Genomic DNA, 24,084 nt, shown 5'->3' with positions numbered 1-24,084 from the left:
CGATATATTCATTTCAGCCATTCGATAGAAAGACCATGATGGTTTTGCAGCCCTAGTATTTTCCGTAACGCCGACGGTCACACCGGGCAGTTTTTTCCTGATATTTTGTTGCATATTTTGTTACAAAAAATATCGATCGCAGATTTTTCCAGTGGGAAAGTGGAACAAAATAAAACGGATACGGAAAACTCCAGAATAAAGCGAGAAGAAAATGTCCCAAAAAATGTAGCCACAAAAAAACAAAAAGAAAAACCCGTTCGAATGCCCGTGTGTAATGGAGAGCGACCGATTGCGTGCGTGTGTGTGTGTGTGTGTGTATGTGTGGTAGAGGGGATACGATACCGTAGAGAGCTGCACTGCAACAAATTAATATAAATAACAGTGCCAAGTGCCGTTGCGTTCCACGGGGTTTGTGAATGTATTTTCCCGCAAATTGTTGCTGCATATAAATGTTTCCTGCTGCCGCGACGGCAGCTAATGGTATAATTGCTTAAGCGGTCGATTTGCCGCTGCAGAGGAAGGGAGACAGCGACTATTGTCTGCTAGTGTGTGTGTGTGGTTGTGGCGGTGGAGTGGGAGGTGATGTTCAAAGGACCAAAGGGAATGCCGCTTACGCAGAGGCGTCGAGGTGGGGAATGCAACAACTGTGTAACATTGTTTGGCTATTTTGAGTATCCACAAAGTCAAAAATCCGATGTGTACACACAGATTACTGCGAAGAAACAAGAAAAAACGGGGCGAAAAGAAAACTACGAAAGTGGTTGTTACTGCTGCTGCTACTCTGGCTCTATGGCTGTGTGTCGTGCGTGTGTGTGTGATGCGAGAGGAATGCTGTCTATGTATCACGTTTCGCACTGCGTATGTGTGTGCAGTGTTGTATAGTGCATAAATTATGGAATCTGTCTTGGTTCTTTGCCATAATCTTTAAACAAAAAGAAAACAGACAGCTTGTGATGGGTACACCTAGGACCCAATCGATCTGGTTGCATCCCCAACCAGCACCAGCATTCGATAGTGGTGCCTGAGAGAGGCGATGCGATGCAAGATAGAGAGAGCCGCGCATTTAATAAACAGACGCCGCCATGCAAAACACACACTAGTGCGATAAAACTTGTTTGGACGCTCTCGCTCTCTCTCAATCTCTGGCCTTTGCAAAAAGAGCAAAAGCCGCTATTCTCTGTTGCTCTGTGTGTCGTATGTGTGAGAGTGTTTGACAAATCTTCTTTAGCTGCTGCTGCTCTTTCTCGCTACTCGCTGCTCACACAACTACTTCGAAGCAGTGGCAGTGGCAGCAGCAAGCAGCACCAGCGACAGAGCCAAAGCTAGGCGAGCAAAATTTCCATTGTGTGTGGCAGAGCAGAAGCAGCAGCGCCGCGCAGCCATCAGCAGCAGCAGCCAACGGAACACGGTTGGTCTCGGGTCGTTCCCGCAGTCGGTCTAAAATTTTCTGACTCGTCATTTGTGTTGTGTGTTGTGCGAAACGCCAGCAAAAGGCGATTGCAAAGAGAGAGATGTGTGGTGTGGTGCACATATACGTTAAACGTTGAGTAATAATATTATAAATAATGTGTATTTCAAAATCGCAATCGCACTGCTGTTTTTTTGTCGGTATTTAGTGCAAAACTGTGTACAAAAAAGTGCCGAGCAGTACGTAGTCCCCTTTCTTTGCTGCTGCTGCTGCTCTGTAAGAGTGTGGTGTGTGTGTGTGTATATTACTCATCTGCCTGCTGCTGCTCACCCTCTCTCGCCCCCTACTTCTTAAGCAGCCAGAAATATTTACCGTATTCGAGAAATGCAGAGCGGCGATCGAAAAATCGAAATACCGAAAAAGTGTATACACAAAGTGCAGTGGAGGGAAGAGCAGAGCGGAGCAGACAAATGGCGACGCATTTAAAGAGTTATGGATGGATGGTTGGGTGGGCTAACAGGGTGGGAGGTGGTGCAGGCAGCCAGAAGCCATGCATATGAGAAATTTTGAAAAAAAAGCTTGCCAGGTTTTTTTTTAGGTTTTTGTCTACATCAACGATTAACGAAAAACCCAACGACTTTCATCGTCGCGAGTCGTGCGTCGGTGTAAGCGAGTGTGCGAGTGTGTGTGTGACTGTGTTTCTAGAAATATATATGTATGAGACTCGCTCTTTTAGTCGTCACGTCGCCGCTGCCGCCTGCCTTGAAAAAAGTCACGCTCTCAGCACCTCACTCTCTCACTCTCCCACAGTGAGCAGCAGAGGAATGAATGGACAGACTAGCGAGAGAACGAACTGAACATTCGTCGTCGTCCACCCTTGTAATTACCGTGTATCTGTGTGTCTCGGCTCTCCCGGCGAGAGCATGTGTGAGTGAGAACGAACCGCAGCAGCCACAGTAGCAACAAATAAGCAGCAGCCAAAAGCCAAAATCAAAAACAATAAGAAAAGAAAAAGTACAAATTATTGTTCATTATTGTAGGGGGTGTGTATGTGTGAGTGTGTGTCGAGTGTGTGGTATGGATGCAGTGTAGAGTGGAATACAACGGTAGATATGGGTGCGTGGAAATCTAATAAACGGTTTTTATCTTCCAGAAATGTGCTGCAGTGTGTGTGTGTGTCATTGCCAAAGCAACAACGTTAACGTTTACGTTTAAATAAATAAATTGTGAAAGAAAATCAGAGAACGAGAGTAAAATATAATTAAATATTTCACCAAAAAAGCAACAAATACAAAATAAACGCGAATCAACAGCAATAACAACATCAAAGAGGAGGAGGAGAAGGAGTAAAGGAGGAGAAGAAGCAGTAAACCGTTCACTTTGTGTATCTCTGTGCGTCCCTGTCTCTCTTACAGTTTGTGTGTTCGTCTCTACGTTCGTGTTCGTGTTCGTATCTGTGTGTTCGTCCGCCAGTGCCTCTATGTGTAGCTGTGTATAAGTGCAGTGTATTCTGTCGCAGCAGAATCAATAAAAAAGTAAAAAGTATACAAATTCAAACCGCAAATGTGCAAAATACCAGAGAGACGACAGTAGTAATCCATTACAATATAAAACACACATTTGAGAAAATGAGGTGCTGCTGCCGTGGAAACAAGAAAAGCCAAGAACTATGACGCATCAAAACCATCAGACAAACGGCGCTAGTTTGGAGGATTGCCATACAAACTTTTATGCCCTGGTAAGTACCCATTTGCCCCACTGTGTGAGGGAAAGATCTAGGTCAGTGCGAATTGTAGGGCCGTAGGAGCGGGTATGGTAGGGAACCCACAACCACCCACACGGCGAGTGTTACGATCGTTTGACAACACTGCTGTCACTGCAGCAGAGTTTGGTCTGTTAGCGCGTATGTGTGTGCGTTAAGGGAAATTAGCTGCAAGAGGTGCGTGGGAGAAGGAAGTAGCTGCTGAAGAAGAGAGCGTGAGAAGGAAGTAGATGCTTCTGTAGAGTGTGTGTGTGTGTGTGTGTGTGTGAAAAGGAAGTGTTGCTGCTGTCTGCTTCTGCGAAGGAATAGACACACGAGAGACAACTGCCCATAACAGGTTCTCTAAGCATCAGAGGCAACCAGCGACTGCGACTAGTTTGTTGGCCCCGCGATTGCTGCTGCCGCTTTTCTCTTTTTTTTTTTTTTTGTTTCTTTAATGAATATCCCCCCGCAATCCACCGAAAGGCGGAAAGAGAAGCGGAACGGAACGGAACGGACAACAAACGGTGACGACGTCGACGACAGTGCGTACAAGTCAACGTGCTCCACTCGCCGTTGCTATCTCTCCCCCGACGCTGCCGCCGTCGCTGCCCTAAAGAGACTCGACGCCAACGAAATAACGAAACAATAACAAACGCGCCAAACTTTCTCTGAGAGAGATAGAGAGCAACGAGCGAGAGAGATGGCCATAGATAGAGGGAGAGAGAGAGAGTGAACGAGCAGAAATCAGTTTGAACTTGAGAGGCACGCGCGCGTGAACAAACACAAGCAAAAAAATATGTCGTGATAACAGCAGGAGAGCAGAGCAGCATGTTCGCTCTCACTTATACACTTACATGGAAAGAGTGTGATGGAGGGAGGGAGGACAAGACTGAGAGAGCGCATGAATATTGCAAAGAGGTGTATGGACAGACAGAGACGCTGACGTAGACATCGGGCAGAAACCTACATACAACTGTTGTTGGGGGCTCTGCCCCGAGACAATGTTCGTTGGGGGGCATGGAATGGGAATCGCTAAAGAATCGCCGCGTACAAGTGACTATGGTCATAATGCGATAGCGCTCGCCCCAAAAATAAAAGCCAATAAATAAAAGAACAAAACGAAAACGAAGCAAGAAAACAGCGAGTGGCAGCACCAGCAGGCAGGCAGGCAGACGAAATGAGAGCGAAAATGAAAACAGAAATGCAAAAAGAAAAAAGAAGCAGCAAGAAATCGGAAGAATGTGGAACATTTTTAGGTGGGCCGACGAGAGAGCCACAGCCACGATGAGCGAAGCAGTGTATCTCTGGCCAAGCAGTAGGTGCGGCGGGGAGGATGGGATGGGGGCCGGCTCGTCGTTCCGTTTCATTCGTGGTTTGGGGGAATACCTTTCGGTTGCTACTCTGTGTCTGCGTATGTATGTGTGTGCATGTTTTTGTCCGTCCACTTGTCTGTGTCTGTGAGCGGTGCAGTTATTTATTTTGGCTCTATCTCGCTTGTGCACCCACTGCCTGTCCGTCCCATTGATTTGTGTACTGCTTGCAGCAGCAGGCGCGACCGCCGCCAAGCAGAGGAATCTCAATTCAAGCAGGCTCGCTAGCAACTTGTTTCCAGCCAAAGACCCAACAGACAAAAAAAACTCTCAGCGGAAGCCGCCAATGACGACCCCAAGCCGAGACTTGGCCAGGCCCAAGCCACTAGCTTCCCATCCCCGCCTTCCCCTTTCCTGTCCTTCTCTCCTCGTTGCTCAAGTTTTTCTTGTCTTGGCTCTCTGCTTTTTTTTCGTGCTTTTGTTTTGAGTTTCGAGCAGATTCGAGCTTCGCTTTGGTCGTTTTCTTCTTTTGTTGCCGTTGGGGCCGCCGCCAAGTGCAGCGCCATGGAATTTGTGTGTATGTGCCGATCTGCGCCGCTGTGCAACACTGGTGAAGCGAGCATTGGTGGAGCAGACCTGAAACTATGGGATGAGCGTTTCGGTGCAAACAGGAAATAATGCCCTTGGGGAAACCGTACTTTGTGAAACCCACAGGTCAAAATACTTTTAAGTTTACAAGGGACCAATTCTAAGAAGCAAACAGATGCCTAACAGAAGTAATTAAAGAGGAAAAATAGCCATAAATTGTTGACTTAATTTAATATTTACGTTTGTAAGGAAAGTACTTACACAGCATAGAGGCCAAATGTGTGAAGAGTGCGTTGCAACAATCTGAAATTATAAAAGAAAATATTATGAAATTTATCTTTACTTTGAAAAAAAATGTATAATTTGAAGTTAACTAAGTTCGATTAAGAAGAAGCTCGATTGTATTTCGAGTTATTGTGAAATTCCTAAAATATTTAAGATTCCATTCCACTTCATGACATTTTACACGAGCTTTCTGTGATTGAAAATTGGCTTGCTACGCTGAGACTGAGGCGTTAGTTTATATTATCTCTCCCCCTCTAAAAGTTGTGTTGCAGCTGCAATAATAAAGCTGAATATGCGATTTGTAACATTAACAATAGAGAATAAATGGAGGTAGGGTCGGAAAGAGGCAGACCAGACCGCTATAGATAATGACACATTTCTGCGTAGATTTGCAATATTACACCATTTGTTTGCATTTCGATTGGGCTTATCAATAGCAACAAGTTAAGGAAGCTTGAGGAATCGATAGTGCGACGATAATTAATCAAAAAATATTTACTCTTCCTTTCAGACTGATTTATGTGGAATAAAATGGCGGAAGTTCGTCAATGGGGAACGGCCGAATGCGTCGAGCGAGCCGTTGGCCGATCCCATACTTCGCTCCTACTCGCGATGCATCCAGGCGGACATGCTGTGTGTGTGGCGCCGGGTGCAGTCCCACAAGCCGGACAACACCGATCCGAATGCCTTAACCTTTGAGATTACCACATCGACCAAGGTCCACCCGCCCCTATCGCTGGCCGCCGCCAAGGAGCTGTGGATATTCTGGTACGGGGAGGAGCCCGATCTCAGTGACCTGGTCGACGCCGAATTGCTGAGAGTAGCTGGTACGTGAATAAAAAGAGAATAAAGCATATAGAATAAATGTTTAAAATATATGGTTTTATGGAGGTTTGCATTGGGATCCCCTTTTTAGATGCATTCTGTTCATTCCCCTTCTCGCACACACACACACGTGCATGCGATGATGAATTGAATAAAAAGCTTCAAGGCCGCATCGCATGCACCGCAGCAGCAGCAATGCATTGGTGTGTGTGTGTTTGTGTGACTCGGAATGAGAAAACTCAAAACATTCAAAACACACAGAAATACACACACATATACAAACACATGCGAGATATTTTCGATTGCCGCAGATGATTATTGTTCTCCTTTCGACGTCACTCACATGGTGGCGAGCTTGGCGTTGCCGTTGGCGTCGACGTTAGCGTCTGTCAGCAATAGAAACAAACGTCAATCGTAGGCGGTCGTCCCTCTTACACCCACTCATCCACTCACACCCCCCCTCCAGCCAAGACAAAGACGAGTGAAACGTCACCTGTCACTTGCAATATTTTTGCGGTGGTCTCTCGCTCTCTTTCTTTTGCCAACTCTCCAACCATTCTCTTGTCCACTCTTACGCTCTCTAGCGTAACCATGCAAAACGGCTCTCACTGGCTCTCGCTCTCTACATGTGGGCGGACTGGGAGGGTTTTGCTTCTGTACACACAAACATCATGGCAGCTGGCCTTCGGGGAGTGCGCGCGGCCCTCATTCGGCACCATTCTTATCAGCTATTGCGTGTGGCTACTATTTATTCAATATTTTTGCTGCTATTGCCACCATTATCTCTGACCACAAAAAACTATGGTGGGGCTCGGAATTGGGTTTTGTTTTCTGTGTGTCTGTCCATTTGTCTGACGCTTAGGGCTGTGGGACTATGGCAAATTCCATTACCAGTTACCCCCGGAACCAGAACAGAACGTAATGCCGTAATCTGTGTACCTTGTTCGACTACGTCATTCTGGCGCGTCTCATTTACGTTTACCGTTAACCTGGCTCTCTGGCTGCGACGTCGGGTCGGCGTCGTCTGCGTTCTGCCCTGGCCTCTGTCCGCTGCCTTGAGTTGAATGCACGCGACGTCGCTGCTCTGCCTGTGCCGTCTCTCGCTGATGAAATTATTGCCGCAGCCGCGTCGCCGTCGCTGTCGCTGCCTTTGTTTTTTGTGCTTTTGTCATTGTCGCCTGCTTCTCGTAATGACAAGGACATTGACTAATTGCATTGACATGACTTTGTCTCGCTCCTGCTCTTCCCGTTCACCCCTTGAGTTTGCTTGAGTGCGAATGTTCGCGTGTGTGTGTGTGAGTGCACACGTGAGTGTGTGCGAAATTTCATTTTCTTTTTATAGCCTTTTACTTTGCGGCCGCCACCGGACTGCCATAAACAACTAAACGGGCCGAAACACGCATGAAAACGGTCCCACTTCGCTGTGTGCGTGAGAGAGTTTGTATTGTGTGCGTGTGAATGAAATTGTGACAGAAAGCGTGAGACGCGAGAGAGGGAGATGAGAGCGAGCGTCCCAATGCTGTTACTGTTGCTGTGGGTAGTAAGTAAAGTAGCGCTGCCTTCAAGCTACCTAGGTGAAAAATGGCAACGCCGCAAATCTCAGCGCACCCAGGCACAGTGGGATTCAAATGTGAAAGAAAGGAATAGTTTAACACGTTATGAAAACGCATTTACTGTACTTTAATGCTAATTCAAACGGGATCTACTGCATAAACCTCCATTCATGGGAAATCGAAGCATTCTTTTACGCAGTGCCTTGGCCACATTCCCAGCCAATCATCCCACTGTGTGTGTGCGTCGCAGGGCTTTGCTTTTTATAGGTCTCTTCTGTCTTGTGGAGCTGCCGCTTACAAAGCCGACGACGTCATTACAGTATTGCCGACGTAGACACGCCTACGCATCTCAGTGGTAGAGGCGCTGCCTACAATCTCTCTGACTCCCAGCCCGCCCAGCTCCCCACCACCAATACTTGTTGTCATTGTATTTGTTGTTGTTGTTGCATTCCTCATAGCATGTTTTTTTTACCTTAAACAGCTGTCACTTGGTTCTGTCTCTCGTTGTGTGTGCGTGTGTGTGCTCCACAATTGGAGCCAATAATTACGTGGCTCTCTCTTTCTCCCATGCTCTCTGTCTTTTACTGAGAGAGGTTGTCGCGCTCTCTTGAGAGCTTAAACTGGTTTGGAAGCAAGCTTTAATTACACTGCGCTTTATTGTTGTTGCAAATTTTTGCATTCGTGTGGTGGAGGTTCTTCTACCTGCTTTTTGTGTATTTGATTGTGTCTTTGTTTTTGCCTTTTCGCATACTAAACAATTTTCATAATGCGCGCGCGGTTCTCGCAGCGGTAGCGGCGGCAGATTATTGACCTTGATTTCAACATTTGTTGCTGCACGCAAATGCCAGTCCCGTCAGTCCCCGTTCCGCCCCGTCCGATCTCTCCTAACATTCCCCCCGTCAATTAAACATAACGGCTGTTGTGTGACATTCCATCCACCTGTAATTGAGTGAGAGGATTCTCGAGTGGGTTGGAGTGGGGGTTTTGTTAACCTAAAATACCATTATTGTTATGTTTTTTTCAAACCACAAACAACAAACAAGACGGCAAGAGAAAGAAGAGTGCCCAGCTAGCGGCACTTTAGCTACAAACATTTCTCGCTCTCTCGGTTCCTTACTCTCCAACCACCAAATCATCGTTTGCTGGGCAGCAGATACATTTGCTCTCCCACTCTCCCGCAAAGACACTCGCTATAGTTTTCACTCTTTTTTTCTCTCCGCGTCGGAGCGTCGCTCTCTGAGCGAGTCTTTCGACAGCAACATGTGCACAAACCACACGTGCTAAAAAAAATACACCCACACACACAGGCATATTATGCGAGAGATATGTATATATGTGGAATTTGCATTGAGCCGACGTCGTCGGTTCGTCGCTTCGATTCCATTCCCCCGATTCCTGTTACAGCCGAAGATGCGTCGGCTGCAGCAGCTGTGTTTAAGAGGGAGTGTGAGCGGAGGGATGGTTTGCAGACGAAGCCGGACTTTCCGTTGTCGTCTGTAGAGTAAGAGAGAGGGAGGGAGGGAGCAGTAGTGTCTGGGTGGACTTGTTGTTGCGTTTGGCTTTTTTGCGTGTGTTTATCTTTTGTTTGTCGTCCCGTGTGTTCCATTTCGTTTCGTTTCGTTTGCTTGTTTGCCGAGACCCGAAGCAGAAGCAGTGGCTGAGAGAGGCTGCTGCACTGCTTGCGTGCTGTGTGCTGTGCTGCCTACCCTTGTGGGCTTTTTGGGCGAGCTTTGAACTTTTGCCGTTTTGGCCGAATGGAGATGGTGTGACCTCACAGCCGAGCCGAGTGCCGGCTTTGGGCGGCTGCTGGCCTGGCTGGCTGGCTGGTTGGTTGGTTGGTTGGTTGCGAGCTGATTGGAGGGCGGAGGGAGGCAACAGGCAAACGGCCAACAGTTACACTTTTTCGCCAGACTCTCTCACGCACACAATCACACATACACTCACACAAACATAATCGTCCATTGCCCTCTCGCCTCTCAGTATGGCTCAGCGTGTGTGTTGGGCCCGTGTGTGAGCTTTAGCCAAGCAAAAAAAAAAACCGTACGCTGATCTCATTGAAAGAAGAGTATACCCACTGGCACAAGAAATATGCACACAAACACGACTACCAATGCAAACAAATATTGTAATCCGCAAAAGGCGGTGACGCAGGGGCTTGTAAAAGCAACAACAAAAGCAGTAGCCGTTGCCGTGTAGCCTCTTAGAAGCAAAACGAATAGGGAAAGACAGACGCTACGCTACACTGTAAATCTGCCCAAGTCGGCGCCGCTGCCTGCCGCTGGCTGCCTCGGCTGCATTTGTGTTTTATTTTCTGTTGCCTCTTACTCGCTGCTCTCTACACTATTTGTTTGATGTACTCAATCTCTCTCTCAATTTTGTTGCGTTTTGTTATTTATAATGTTGTTTACCTTTACGTAATTATCTTTGGGCAGCAGACGCAAGCACCGACGCTCCTTGTAAGCGCCAGCAGAGGTGTGTGTTTGCTTGTGTGTATGTAGGTTGTTCCTCTCTCCCACTCTCTTGGCTTGCAGGCATCGTGACTTGAGAGATGCTTGGAATTTTCCCAAAAATGTCTGCGCTCTCTCAGTCGGTGTTTGTGTTGCTTCCCCCCGTCCTGCTGCATTCAATCTTTTGTTTCAATTGTTTGCACTTCCGCCTTGGATTCATTCTCGAAGTTTCTTTCCATCCTTCTGAAATCTTTTTCGAGTGATTTGAACCTCCTCCCTCCTTCCCTGTCGTTTTCTGCCTTTATCCCCTCTTTGCACTATTTCTCTGCCTTTTCTTCACTTTTATACTTCCTCCTTCCCATTCAAGTGTTTGAGTGTTTTCTCTTGTTATTCTCACGTTTCTCTCTCGCATAAATGTTGCATTTACATATTTCCTCTGTTCCGTTGCCTCTGCTGCTCTTCTTCTTCTTCTTCTTATGTATCCAGTTCCCTCTCTCTTGCTGCCTCTCCCTTCACTCTCGCACGCTCAGCCTATTTGTCATGTTGCGGCTCGAACAACAAAAACAATGAAAAACCAAACAATAACAAAAATAAATTGCCTCAAAAGTGTTTTTCGAGGCGTGCGTTGCGTCGTTGACTTCTTTACAGCAAGCGCGAGAGAGAGAGAGGAGATGATAGAGAGAGGCAACTAGCGAGAGAGAGAGAGAGCGCGAGATTCTATGATTGTTTTGCGTTGTTCGCTGTTGTTTTTCTTTGCTTTGCGAGCCGTTTTTTTTTTTTTTTTTGGTAATTTTCCACAAGTTACACTGGAATAAAACCAAAAGAAATATTTTCAAGTTTCCCGATACCCCGGAATGATATCATCCCTCGAGTTGGCCTCCCTACCTCCCCTTGCCGTTGATATTACCGTTACCTTTAGCATTCCCCCAACCACTCAGCATCCACATGGAATCCACCAAGCTAATTACACCTCTCGTGTTTTCTCTTGCAGCCAATCAAGCGCTTTGGAATGGCACCTGGAAGGGCGCACTCACGTACGAGTGCCGTTCGCTTCTCTTCAAAGCGCTGCACAATCTGATGGAAAGGTAAGTGGAGGATCGAATGAGGGAGAGAGTGAGAGATGATAGGCAAGATCTAACAATTCCCTTTACAGATTTGTGCTCACCAAGGACATTGTGCGCTTTGGAAAATGGTTTGTGCAGCCCTGCACTTCGAGCGATCGTCTCTTTGGACGCAGGTGAGTGCCGTCGTTCCACTTGGAAGTTTTCCATTTTCCATTTTGGATGCAGGGCCTCAACGATGTCAACGCTTGAAGCCTTAGCCGTTGCACATTCCTCCCCCCATCCGAGAGCAATGATCTCAGGAACTCTGTGCTGTGGCAACCCAGTCTGTGCCACTGCATCGTTCTTCCTGCAACATTCTAACTGTCCCTCCTCTCTGGGATGTCCATGGCTAATCCTTTCTCTGCCTTTTTGTTACAGCTCCCAGCATCTCTCCTTCTCCTTCACGTTCTTCGTGCACGGCGACACGGTGTGCGCCTCCATCGATCTGCGCGAGCATCCCGCCGTTCGACCCCTGACCAAGGAGCATCTGGCCGAGGCGGCAGCAGCCTTTGCCGCAGCCAGCGCCAGCAGTCAGTCGGGCTCGGGTGCGGGTTCGGGTTCGGGCACGGGTTCCAACTCTGGTGCGGGACCTGGGCAGAATCAGACACCGGATTCGAATGGAACCAGCGGAACGGAACCAAATGAGGGAGCAGAGGCAAAGGCCGCTCCACCGGCGCATGCGCGCAAGGTGATGCTGGCCCCCTTTGGCATTGCGGCCATTCTCACGGGCAATAGCTACAAGGCCAACGACCCTGTGGCCGAGAAGATCCTGGAGGACTGGGCCTCGTTCTTCCCGCAGTGCAATAAGGACAACACGGATGTGCCGCCCGTCGTGGAGGTGGTGTCGGGTGAGTGTCTGCCCTCTGGCATTGTCTGGAACTGGAACTTATTCTGCTTTTTACTCCCATTATCCCCACAGGTGGCCATAAGATGTACCATCCCACGAATTATGTACTAGTCACGGATCTGGACGACATGGAGCACCTGGAATTCGCAGAGCTGCAGCGGGCCAGTGCGGGGGTAGGGTCCGGGGCCGAGGCAGCTGTCCTCTCCTCGCTCTCCTGTCCTCCAGCTGCGCCACCCGGTGTTGCCTGCCAGGCCAAGGATGGCGCCGCCTCGCGCAAGGCTGTGCCCCAGGCCGTCAGCGCATTGGAGCGCCTCTCCTTCCAGCCCTACTACGACCAACGCCCTACATCGGGCTTCTCCTTCAACACCCACAATACTCATATACCTGCCGCGGCGGCCGTGGAGATGCCGGAGCGTGCGTGGCAGGACTGCATCATGAATACGCTTCATGTGGATGCAGCGGCAGCGGCGGCGACAACAGGATCTTCAGCGTCTGCGGCATCGGGCGTGCCGGATGAGGATGAGCAGAACAAGCCACCGGCGGACTCCAAGCAGTTGGTGCAGCAGCAGATCCAGCAGCAGCAGCAACAGCAGCGTCAGAAGCTGTGGAACTTTGTGGACCCCATGCAGAAGGCACCCTGTATATGCACCAAGTAAGTCCAATGCGATCCACAGAGAGAGCGCCACACACAGCAAACAGTTTAACAAGCAGTTTGAAATGTGAAATGGAGAGTGGGAGGGAGGTGGGAAGTGACTCTCGCCTCGCTCTCTATTACTTTTACTCTTACTCCTACTCCTGTACCTCTCTTCCCTCTATCTCTCTATATAAATATATATTTAAATCTCTCTCTCGTATGCCCTGCAACGGAGCGACCCCACCGTTACGTTCCGTTACGCTCCCGCTTTGATGGCATGCCTTTTACCCCACCCCTTAGCAAGCAGTGCGATCGCGATAGTTAACTGTTACTTCTTTTTTTTTGTCGATATATATCTATATTCTATATGCATGCGATAGGCGGTAGAAACCCCCAGCCCAACCCTTTTCTTTTTTGGAATTTTTGTTATTTTGTTGTACCTAAAAATCACACAGCAGACAGCTTTTGGTCGCGTACCAGGGGGAAAACGGGCCAGAAAGTTCTCAGTGAAAACCCGAAACAAAAGTGTGTCTAAAAACCTAAAAAAAAAAACAAACAACTTTCAGCGCCCAATGCAGCAGCAGCAAGCGTCAGCAGCAGCAGCAACAGCAGCAGCAGCAGCAACAATCTCTTCTCTCTCAGCAGCCGCTGGGCTCTCCGGCACTTCGTGCTGCCGTAGCGGCTAGCAGCTCCAAGTCATCTTTCCAGCACCATTACCAACAGCAGCAACAGCAGCGACCGGGAACACCAGCCGCGGTAGCGGCAGCGGCAGCAGCCGCCTTGGCAGCAGCAGCAACGCATCATTCCAACAGCAACAACAACACCACAACCTCTTCTTCTTCTTCTTCCAACACCAACACCAACACAACCAACAACAATAACTCCTTAAACTCGAATTCAAATTCCAACTCTTCCTCTGCCCCAAGGCGCCACAATGTGCCGTTCCACAAGCGTTTACTCCATACGCTGACGCAGTCGTCGTCGTCGTCCTCCTCCACGGCCAGGTACAAGGCGGCACCAATAGACACCAATACACCAAAAGCAAGGTTTGTGTTGTTGCTGTGTGTGTGTGTGTGTGTGTGCGAGCAAGCGAGCGAGTGTGTGTGTGTGGAGAGCCAGTGCTGGCTAGCGTTTTTAGTAACTGCTATAAACTGCTTCTCCTCCTCTTCCGTTCTCCTCTCTAACTGCCACTCTCTACTCTCTGTCTTCCCTTCTGTCTATCTCTCTGTCTCTGTCTCTCTCTCTCTGTCTCTCACACACAACACGCTCCGCTCTGTTAAATCCTAAACTTTTTTGTATTGTTTTTCTTTTGTTTGTTGGTTGGTTGCAAGATTTGAGCATTATTTTTCCACCCCACCTTCCCCCACTTTTGCTGCCTCTTTAATAATTAACAAATCAAAAACACACACACACACACACACATACACACACGACACACATATACAAAAACAACAACAACAACACAAATCATTTTGCCATATTGTAATAACAAAACAATTCCTAGTTCTAGTTTCTTCTCACATTTCAATTTTTTTCGGTTCGGTGAATGGTATAAAAAAACAAACGACAAAAGGACAGTGTAAAACATTTTTCAAAACACTGCTTGACAACCCACTAAAGGATGGTGGTGTCATCATTCCATTCCGGTGAATGCTATTTACCCAACACTAAAAACAAACGACAAAAAGAAAGTGTCAAAGAAAAAGAAACGCTGAAACATGTTGCAACACTTGACAGCCATAACCAACACTGTTTTGGATCAACTCCTGAAAGATCTGTGGCTGATGATGTGATGGGGGGTTCAATTGCAGGGTAGCTACATCCCCTCCTGCCACCTGCATAACTTAGTGTTGGAAAACATTTATTTTTATTTTTATTGGTTTTGGTTTCTGCATGACATCTCGCAGCATCCTTCCCGCCCACCTAGCTGCATGTAGCATTGAATGATTTTTCCTTTATGGTTTTTTTTGCTGTAAATAATACTAAATATAATCCTAGAGACTTTCGGTAACCGCCCTGGATGTGGTTTTTTATTTTTTTAAAATTGTTTTTTGGGGTTTAATTCCTGCTGGATTGCTCCCCCACTAAATGCATATTTACTCTTCATTAATCAATAGTTAAGCGTAGTTTGAGCATTGTATATAACCCCCCCACAACCCGCTAAAAGCGGCTCTGGATAGCACTGCTAATCAAACTCCAACTCTTCTCTCTCTCCCCCGACAGACACCTGTGCAGCACTCCGCATGGCACACCACATGGCGGCGCTTCCACGTACTCACGCAACTCACTGGGCGGCGATTCATCGTTGCCAGTGGCCTCCGTGGGTTCACCTGCGACGCCAGCGCCCTCACCACATCCGAACTCGGCGCATTCGCAGCCAACATCCGTGCCGCCCGCAGAGCAAGTGAGTGTAGCAAACGTCTCTCCCCCCTTTGGCTGTCAAACTAATCCCCTATCTGCCCCAACAGCTTCTCAATATGAGCCCACATGCGCCCACGTCCGTTTCGAATCTACAGCAGCCGCCGACGCCCATTGACCATCTGCTGGACAAGAATACGCCAGCGCCAACGCCCACGGATCAGCATGACAACAAGAGCATCACCGCCTCGCCGTATGTCCATCAGACGCCCAGCGTGGAGCCGCCCTCCTACACGGATCATGCGGCGGGTGGTGGCACATCGCAATCGGTGAGCGGACCAGGCAGCGTGCCGCCCCAGCAGCAGCAACAACAGCAGCCAGCAACGCCCACAGCGGGCGGTACGGCGAGCGGTGCGAACGCATCAGCCACAGGGCAGGCAGGAGCACCAGGCGGAGCTCCCTCGACGACAACGACGACGACGGCGCAGTGCGGCACCATAAGCGTGAAGAAACTGGAGATGCAGCAGCAGGCTCCCGCCCCGCTGCAGATACCCATCAAGCCAGAGCCCGGCTCTGTCAGGGACAACACAGTGCAGACCGCGGCGGAAGCCATCAACAATCTGCTGAGTCTGTACAAGCCGCCAAAGCTGCAGCTCAAGGATCCGGACAGATTCTACGACGATGAGTGGCTCAAGGAGGTCATCTATGACTTTCGATTCCAGGAGAACTGGTGAGCGGAGAGATCCTCTGATGCCCAAAAACATTTCCTAAACATTTGATTTTTCCATTTCCTCAGGGACTACCTGCCCGTAAAGCGGCCAAAGCTGGAGGACACGTCCAAGCAGCGAAGGCCGCGTTATGCCAAGAACCTCTATGAGGGACACACGCACGTCAAGCCGCTGATGCCCTCACCCGGAGCGGTCTATGGCTCGCAGCTGCTGTCCCTCGATGTGCAGGCAGCGGCCAGCGGTGGCGCGGGCGGTGGAGCAACAGGCAGCAGCAGCGGTGGCCTTGTGGGCATTGCCAACAGCAGCACGGCCAACGGCAGCGATGCAGAGGCCGAGGGCAGCAGCTTCTTCCATGGACTGGACATCAAAACGGAGCCGGGACTGCATTCGCCGTCGTGCAAGGAGACAAAGTCATCGTCGGGAGGTGCCAGTAGTGGCGGTGGAGGGAATCTCTTCACCGCCGAAGGCCTCAATCCTTCGTTGAACGATCTCGAGCAGCTTTTCGAGACGAGCTCGAATGATGAGTGCAGCAGCGTGCAGATCCATACGCCGCCCGACTCAAATAATCCCTCAAACGGTGGCTGCAGCGCCGTGACCAACACCATCGACGAGCTCAAGCGGAGCACAGCGGTGGCCAGTGCAGCAGCTGTGGCCAGCTCCGGGGCGGGCAATATCCAAGCGGAGGATCTCACCAAAATGTTTCCCACGCCGCCGTCGCACGAGCTGCAGCATCCGAACTCGAGTCCCTGCCAGACGGATGTGGTGATGGCGGATCTCAGTGTGGACACCAGCAGTATTATGGCAGCGGCAGCGGCAGCAGCAGCAGCAGCAGCAACAGTTCCACCCATACAGGTGCCAGCGGCGGTGATGGCTGCCGCAGCAGCGGTTGCCTCTGCCTCTGTGACGACGACAACGGTGGTGGCCGCTGCTGCTGCTGTGCCCACCACACAGCCGAGCCTGAAGCAGCTCAAGCAGGAGTACAACGTGGAGCTGGGCAGCCCACTGGAGGAGCCCATCGATGACTGGAACTATGTGTACCAGCCGCCGCAGCAGCAGAAGTTTGTCGGCTCCTCACGCTATGCGCCGCTCACGAATCTGCCCAGCCAGACGCTGCCGAACATCGCCATGCCGGCCAATTGCTACTACAAGCCCACCTGGAGCACCCACAAGTCGCGTGCTGCGACGCTGGCCAAGGCGGCAGCTGCTCAGCAGCAGCAGCATCAGAAGAATCAGGCACTGCAGCAGCGCATACAGCTGCATCAGCAGAAGCTGCAGCAGCAGCAGCACCAACATCAGCAGCAGCAGCAGGCGGCGGCGGCCAGTCATGCGCACCAGAAGCACCAGCAGCTGCACGAACTGTTGTCGGCGGCGCCGCGGACACCACAGACGGCCATGCCCTCACCGTCCACCGTGCCACAGCCGCTGAGCAGTGGCGGCAGCCAGTTGTTGCTCAACCAATTGAACTGTCCACAGGCGCCGCCCGGCAGCTCCATGCAGCAGCTGATGCAGCGGGCGGGCATGTCTCCATTATCACCAGGACCAGGCGTGGTGCCATTTCCACGCAGCAGTCCGATGCTGCGGCAGACGCCCACCCATCCACCGCCACCATATCCATACGATTTGGGTGTGGCCAGTCCGGCAACGTCCACGTCCTCGTATCTGAATCGTCAACTCAATTCGCAGGAGGCGCAGCCACATCCGCACACGCCGCAGAGCGTGCATCACATGCAGTCGGGCATGCATGGCGGAGGCATGGGAGGAGGAGGACCAGGAGCGGCTGGAGCTGGCCACCATCACATGGGTCACATGATGCCCTACACTGGCGATGCGGGCATTGCCAGTGGTCCAGCATCAGCGGTGGCTGTGCCCTCCGGCCTGCTGCAGGAGCTGCCCGAAGTCAACTCGGTGCTGGTCAACATTCTGCTCTACGACACGGCGCTGAATGTCTTCCGCGATCACAACTTTGACAGCAGCAGCGTTTGTGTGTGCAATGCGGACACCCAGAAGATTGGCAACATTCGTGGCGCCGACTCCGGGGTGTACGTGCCCCTGCCCGGTGTCAGCTTCAATCCGTTTCCTGCACATTCCGCTGGTGTGGCGGCCACGGCCGGCCAGAGGCTGCTCAACGGGCCCAGCTCCTCGTCCTCATCAGCTGCCTCGTTTGGCGGTGGCTTGAGGATGATCAGTGCCTTTGGAGGTTCACCCGCCTCCACGTCGATGCCCGGAGCTGGCTCTGGGCACGGCCACGGGCCCAATGGTGGCTCCAACTCCTCCTCCTGCACGCCACCAAGCAGCAATCCGCACATCACCGGCTACGTGGACGACGATCCCGTGGAGTGCACCTGCGGCTTCAGCGCTGTCGTCAATCGGCGGCTCTCCCATCGCGCGGGACTCTTCTACGAGGATGAGGTGGAGATCACAGGCATAGCCGATGATCCGGGACGGAATAAGCAGCCCTCGCTGCTCAGCCTCATCCAAAGTTTGTCCCGCAAGAATCAGCTCAAGGCGGGCGACACGAGCAGCTCCTCTGCGCTGGAGAAGGTCACGGGGGGAGCGACGGCAGCGGCGGCGGGTGGCGCCGGGCAGCTGGAACATCTCGCTCATGCCATCTTTGATCTGCTGCTGGACCAATGCTCCATCATTCAGACATCCAGCAGCTCTGTGCATCGCGCCCTGCAGTCGCACCGCCGTCGCATGTCCCGACAGCGACGTCTCTTCGGCACTGGCGGCGCCCCAGCCGCCTCGATGGCCTCCATTGCCAATGTGCTGGAGTTTATGGATGCCCACGATGTGGTCAGCCTGGCGCTGGAGCAGGCACGCATGGCCTTCGAGCATCAGCGCATGGACAACATGTTGGAATTCCATGGAAACTCAAGCCAGCAGCTCACCGCCTTCCATGCCCATCCGCCCGCGCTGCGCCAGAAGCTATCGATCCTCGGCAGTGGGCGCCTCACGGTGCACAAGTGGCCGTATCTCCCGGTGGGTTTCACGCGCAGCAACAAGGAAATTGTCCGCACCATGAACTCCATTCAGCCGATGCTGCAGAATGCCTTCCACTGCAAGTCGCGAGGTGGAGCTGCGGGCTCCAAGGATGCCAGCTCCTACAACACGGTCAGTGGACCGCTGACATGGCGCCAATTCCATCGCCTGGCGGGTCGTGCCTCCGGGCAGTGCGAACCTCAGCCCATACCCTCGGTGGTGGTGGGTTACGAGAAGGACTGGATATCGGTGGCCCCGCACTCGATCCACTACTGGGACAAGTTCCTGCTGGAGCCGTACTCCTACGCGCGGGATGTGGTCTATGTGGTGGTGTGTCCGGACAACGAGCATGTGGCTGGTTGCACGCGCAGCTACTTCCGTGAGCTGAGCAGCACCTACGAGATGTGCAAGCTGGGCAGGCACACGCCAATACGCGGCTGGGAGGGCATCCTGCAAGTGGCTGCCAGTCGCAATGTTCCGCCAGAGCGGGAACAAACGCCGCTGGACGATTGGCTGCGCACCCTCGACCATCCGCTTGCCGAGCAAATCCGTCGCTACGCGGTGGCCTTTCTGCATCAGCTGGCGCCTTATCTCAGTCGCGTGCCCAACGACAAGACGCTGCTCAATCCACCCGATGGCAGCGGCACTGGTAGCGGTGTTGGAAACTCTACCAAAGGTGGACACCATTCTGGCACCGGCTCCGGCACGGATCCACTGCACAGCGATCCCATTAAGCAGGAGCCAGGCACGGAGACGCCACTGCCTGCCGCACCCACGCTGGACAACAACAGCGCGAGCAACAACAGCAACAACAACCAGCAGCAGGACAGCAAGGATGGCGTCAAGGGTGCCGCTGGTGGCGACACCAAACCCGCGCTCATACTGGGCGACCCGCTGGGCGTGGGCGAGACTCTAGAGGACATCAATCCAGCTGCCATTGTGCTGTATGTCGTGAATCCCTTCACCTTCGCCTCAGACAGCTGCGAACTGGAGCGTCTCGCGTTGATTGCTCTACTCCGCTGCTATGCGGAGCTGCTGAAGGCCGTGCCAGACTCGGTGCGCGCTCAGATGAACATCCAAATCATATCCCTGGAGGCAGTAATGGAGCTGGGGCCGTGCGGCAATCGCAAACGCTTCTCGGACGAGATCAAGTGCCTGGCGCTGAACATCTTCTCACAGTGTCGTCGGCATTTGGTGCACGCGCAGTCGGTGAAGAGCCTGACGGGCTTTGGCACAGCCGCCAACATGGAGGCGTTCCTCAAGACCAAGGACGAACCCAACCGAAGAGCCTACAAAATGTACACAGCGCCCTTTGTGCTGGCGCCCATGTACGAGCGCACGGACAAGACGGACTTCTCGCGCTCAGCGGGCAGCATGCATGGCCAGAACGAGCATCGTTACTCCGTGATGTACTGCAACTATTGCCTGAGCGAAGACCAAGCCTGGCTGCTGGCCACCGTCACGGACGAACGCGGCGAGCTGCTCGAGAAGGTGTGCATCAATATCGATGTGCCGAATCGTGCACGACGTCGCAAGGCGCCCGCACGCTTTGTGGCGCTCAAGAAGCTGATGGACTTTGTCATGGGCATCATCTCGCAGACGTCGCAGATGTGGCGGCTGGTCATTGGGCGCATTGGACGCATCGGACACAGCGAGCTCAAGTCGTGGAGCTATTTGCTGAGCAAGCAGCAGCTGCAGAAGGCATCCAAGCAGTTCAAAGACATGTGCAAGCAGTGCACCCTGATGTATCCGCCCACCATACTGAGCGCGTGTTTGGTCACACTCGAACCGGATGCGAAGCTGCGCGTTATGCCCGATCAGTTTACGCCCGATGAACGCTTCTCGCAGATCTCCATGCAGAATCCACTCTCCACGCCACAGGATGTGACTTGTACGCACATTCTGGTCTTTCCCACGAGTGCTGTCTGTGCGGTAAGTGATTCAATTTGAGTTTAACTTTGATATTTGTTGCTAATATTTGTTATATTTCCCCTGTGCAGCCCTTTACCCGCCAGTTCCAGAACGAGCCACAGGTGGATGATGATTTTCTCACCTTTGAAGAGGAGGGAAATGAAGACTTTAGCGATGCAGACATTGGGGAACTCTTCTGGGGAGACAGTAAGTCAAAGCGTGACTCACTGCCTATCAGCTGCTCTACTAATGGCCATTTATTCCCTCTTTGCAGCACACATGGATCGAGTGTCGAATCATGGCAGTCCCGGGCGCATGGAGGACAATCGCAGCTGGCAGAGCGCTGGTGGCAACAATTTCAAATGCACTCCGCCACAGGAAGTGGAAGAGGTAAGCCATAAGCCATTCCCTATCACCAGAACAATCTCTAAAATACCCTCTTTAATCCCTTTACAGGTGGGTTCCCTCAATCAGCAGCCCATATCCGTGGGCTATATGGTCTCAACGGCGCCAACGGGCCGCATGCCCGCCTGGTTTTGGTCCGCCTGTCCGCACTTGGAGGAGGTGTGCCCCGTCTTCCTGAAAACTGCACTCCATCTGCATGTGCCGAACATACAGATAGCCGATGATATTCTCAACTCAACGAATGCCCATCAGTCGGCGAATGATCATCCGCTGGACTCGAGTCTGACGGCGGATGTGCTACGCTTTGTACTGGAGGGTTACAATGCCCTCTCCTGGCTGGCCCTCGATTCCAACACACACGATCGCCTCTCCTGTCTGCCCATCAATGTGCAGACACTAATGGATCTGTACTATCTGACGGCAGCCATAGCCTAAGAAGGGAAAGACACCCCAAAAGACATCAAATTCACTTCAAATCTTCAATCAAACGCAGTCGCATGCTTCCGTTTTGCTATACTTCCACTAGCTATACATACTCCGTATAATCCACAACAACTCCAACAACAAAAACTCCAACTCCAACAAACCACAACTAAGAAAAAGCAAACAACAATTAAGCAATTAACAAAGAATGAAAGTTAACAGAAATCAAACACCAAGAAAGCAGCGGAACAGCCGCATCAACCATTAGCCTTAGATGAAAATTAGAAGATGTGAAACAAAAAATGTTGAAGCAAACCCAAGCAACAGCAACGCACAGATTACTTAGCCTTACTTAACCGGAGAGCCTTGTAAACACACACAGAAAGAGATAACAGAGAGAGAGAGACATAAAGCAGCAGCAGAGTATAGGAAAGGAGAGTAGCGAGAGAGAGGTAGAGTTTGGTTTACCCATAACAGTCTTGAACAGCAACAGCATTACTATTTATTAACAAAACTATTTGAGAATTTGTCAAGTGTAAAGTTTAAAGTGTAGAAGGAGTGTCTGTCGTCTGTCGATTTGCAATGATTGTTTGTTTTTTTTAACACCTATATTATTTTTATACATATACATAGGCCTGGGCGTTCGACTAGTGTTTAATGTTTATAAATATACAAGAAGGAACAGACGTGGAGAAGGCAGAGGCAGAGGCAGATTCAGAGGAGCAAACAACAACCACAACAACAACACACACACGTAGGCATATATTATACATACAAACACATAGAGCATATACAATACGCAAAAAAAAGGACAAGAGAGAGGATCGAGGAGGAGCGAGTAGCGAGTAGTGAGGAGGAGCGAGCATGTCTAGCATTAAGTAAAAAGTTTGTACATATTTACAACAAAACCGATTGGAACCCGAAAGCAGCAACAAAGTAAACAAAACGTAAAGAAAAAAGTGTAATTATACAAATATTAGGATTAGTTTACAACAAATTGGATAGCTGATGGTGGAGAGTGCGAGCAGTCGTTTAAGTCTAATTAAATTAAATTAAACTAAATTAATAAATTGTGTAAATTTTTGTGCAAAGTGAGCATTAGTTTAAATTTAAATTATACAACAAACAAAAAGAAAGAAACATCCAAAACAAAAACCCCCCAGCCCCAAAAAGAAAACCAGAAACATATATAAACGGTATACTGTACAATTCGCATACATATATATAAAACACTATATATTATATATATAAACTATATATATCTGGACGCCAAGCGCAGATCGGAAGAGAGAGAAAGAGAGAGAAAACGAGAGATCGTATGAGTAGAGTTAGCAAGGATGAGCGTTAGGATCAGTTTATTGTAAAGAAATTAATTTTGTGTATTCTGTTTTCGTCTTGTATTCTTTGTATTTTTTTGTACTATATTCGTGTAATCCCCTAGGGCGATTTTTGTACTTCCTCCCCCCATGCATACCCCCTAGCCCACCACCCCCACTCACATAGCCAATTGTCAAATAATGAAAAATACTTAAACGAAAATGTGTACAAATTAATATATAATGCCTGTAAACAAAAAGGATAGCTTTCTACAACAACACCAACACTCACCAACAACAACAACACACCACAAAATTGATTTTGCACGTTGAAACGATTTTCGCTAGGCTTAGGATTAAAAGTAATGAGAAAAACAAAACAAAACAAAACAAAAACAATTATTAAACAATGAAATTATATTTTTACCTGTGTATTTTAATTAGCATAAATTGTATAAACGAGAACGAGTACGATTACAAAGACGGTTTTCTAGTAATTATCACACATACCCACAGACCCCACCCCCCTACAACCCAAAAATCCCAAAATAAAACACACACACACATGCATATCTTTTAAGTAGTTTGGTTTTTCATTTAGTATTCTATTCTATTTTTTTGTGTAATAAACAAAAAAACAAAATATTTGCAAAAAGAAAGAGTTTTTAATTTCTGATTTTCCTGCGCTGTCCCCACAAATTAGATCCATTTCCAATCCCATTCCCGAAATGAATCACACGCTGCTGTATATATGAAAACGCTTAAGCAATCATTGATTGATATGATTGCGCTTGAAGAGTTTTTTCCTAGCTAAGGTTTCAGTTGAGTTGCCGCCAAAAAAAAAAAACAAGAAAAACCAAAACAAAATCTCGTTCATTTCCCCGGCTTGGCATACGCCGGGGGCGCCAATAAAGAGCAAATAATTAATAGCAATAATAAGGTGTAAAGCACAACCAAAAAAACAAAACAAAATAGAGATAAAACATATATAGAATATAAATATATTCAAGGATGGAAAGAGAAGAAACCCGCAACAATTGACAACAAGCATTCATAGCAAAGAAAAAGAAAAATGAAAAAACACTTGAATAAAATATATATACATATAAATGATTAAAAACCAAAAAAAAAACATGGTGGGAACAGATTTTTTAATAAGCAAACTCAATTTACGAGTTGAACATTTTCTAAAATTAAAAGATATTAGCCCTAAAACGACA

At 49.6% G+C, this 24,084-nt stretch overlaps 1 protein-coding gene and 1 non-coding gene across 8 annotated transcripts; both read left to right on the top strand.

Annotated features, from left to right (window-relative positions):
• The first annotated feature begins 61 nt into the window (after positions 1-61).
• Positions 62-23,233, top strand: LOC117580039 (mediator of RNA polymerase II transcription subunit 13). Of its 7 annotated transcripts, none has more exons than XM_034266273.1 (15): positions 62-225; positions 2,562-2,774; positions 2,988-3,146; positions 5,847-6,162; positions 11,152-11,245; positions 11,314-11,397; positions 11,642-12,111; positions 12,183-12,762; positions 13,311-13,790; positions 14,968-15,148; positions 15,213-15,832; positions 15,899-20,741; positions 20,810-20,927; positions 20,995-21,110; positions 21,177-23,233. In XM_034266273.1, exons 3-15 carry the CDS (start codon positions 3,078-3,080, stop codon positions 21,558-21,560), a joined length of 8,355 nt encoding a protein of 2,784 aa, XP_034122164.1. In that variant the 5' UTR covers positions 62-225; positions 2,562-2,774; positions 2,988-3,077; the 3' UTR covers positions 21,561-23,233. The 7 variants fall into 7 exon arrangements, with proteins under 7 accessions (XP_034122164.1, XP_034122166.1, XP_034122165.1 ...); XM_034266275.1 differs by having other exon boundaries at positions 2,562-3,146; positions 15,899-16,469; positions 16,692-20,741; XM_034266274.1 differs by having other exon boundaries at positions 2,562-3,146; positions 15,899-16,639; positions 16,670-20,741.
• Positions 11,439-11,581, top strand: LOC117580598. Its single transcript, XR_004573587.1, has one exon.
• Positions 23,234-24,084: the final 851 nt, after the last annotated feature.

The sequence above is a fragment of the Drosophila guanche genome, unplaced genomic scaffold (genome assembly GCF_900245975.1).
Source record: "Drosophila guanche unplaced genomic scaffold, DGUA_6, whole genome shotgun sequence".
NCBI lineage: Eukaryota > Metazoa > Arthropoda > Insecta > Diptera > Drosophilidae > Drosophila > Drosophila guanche.
Note: the sequence above shows the minus strand (reverse complement) of the source record. Positions and strands in the feature narration are given on the sequence as shown.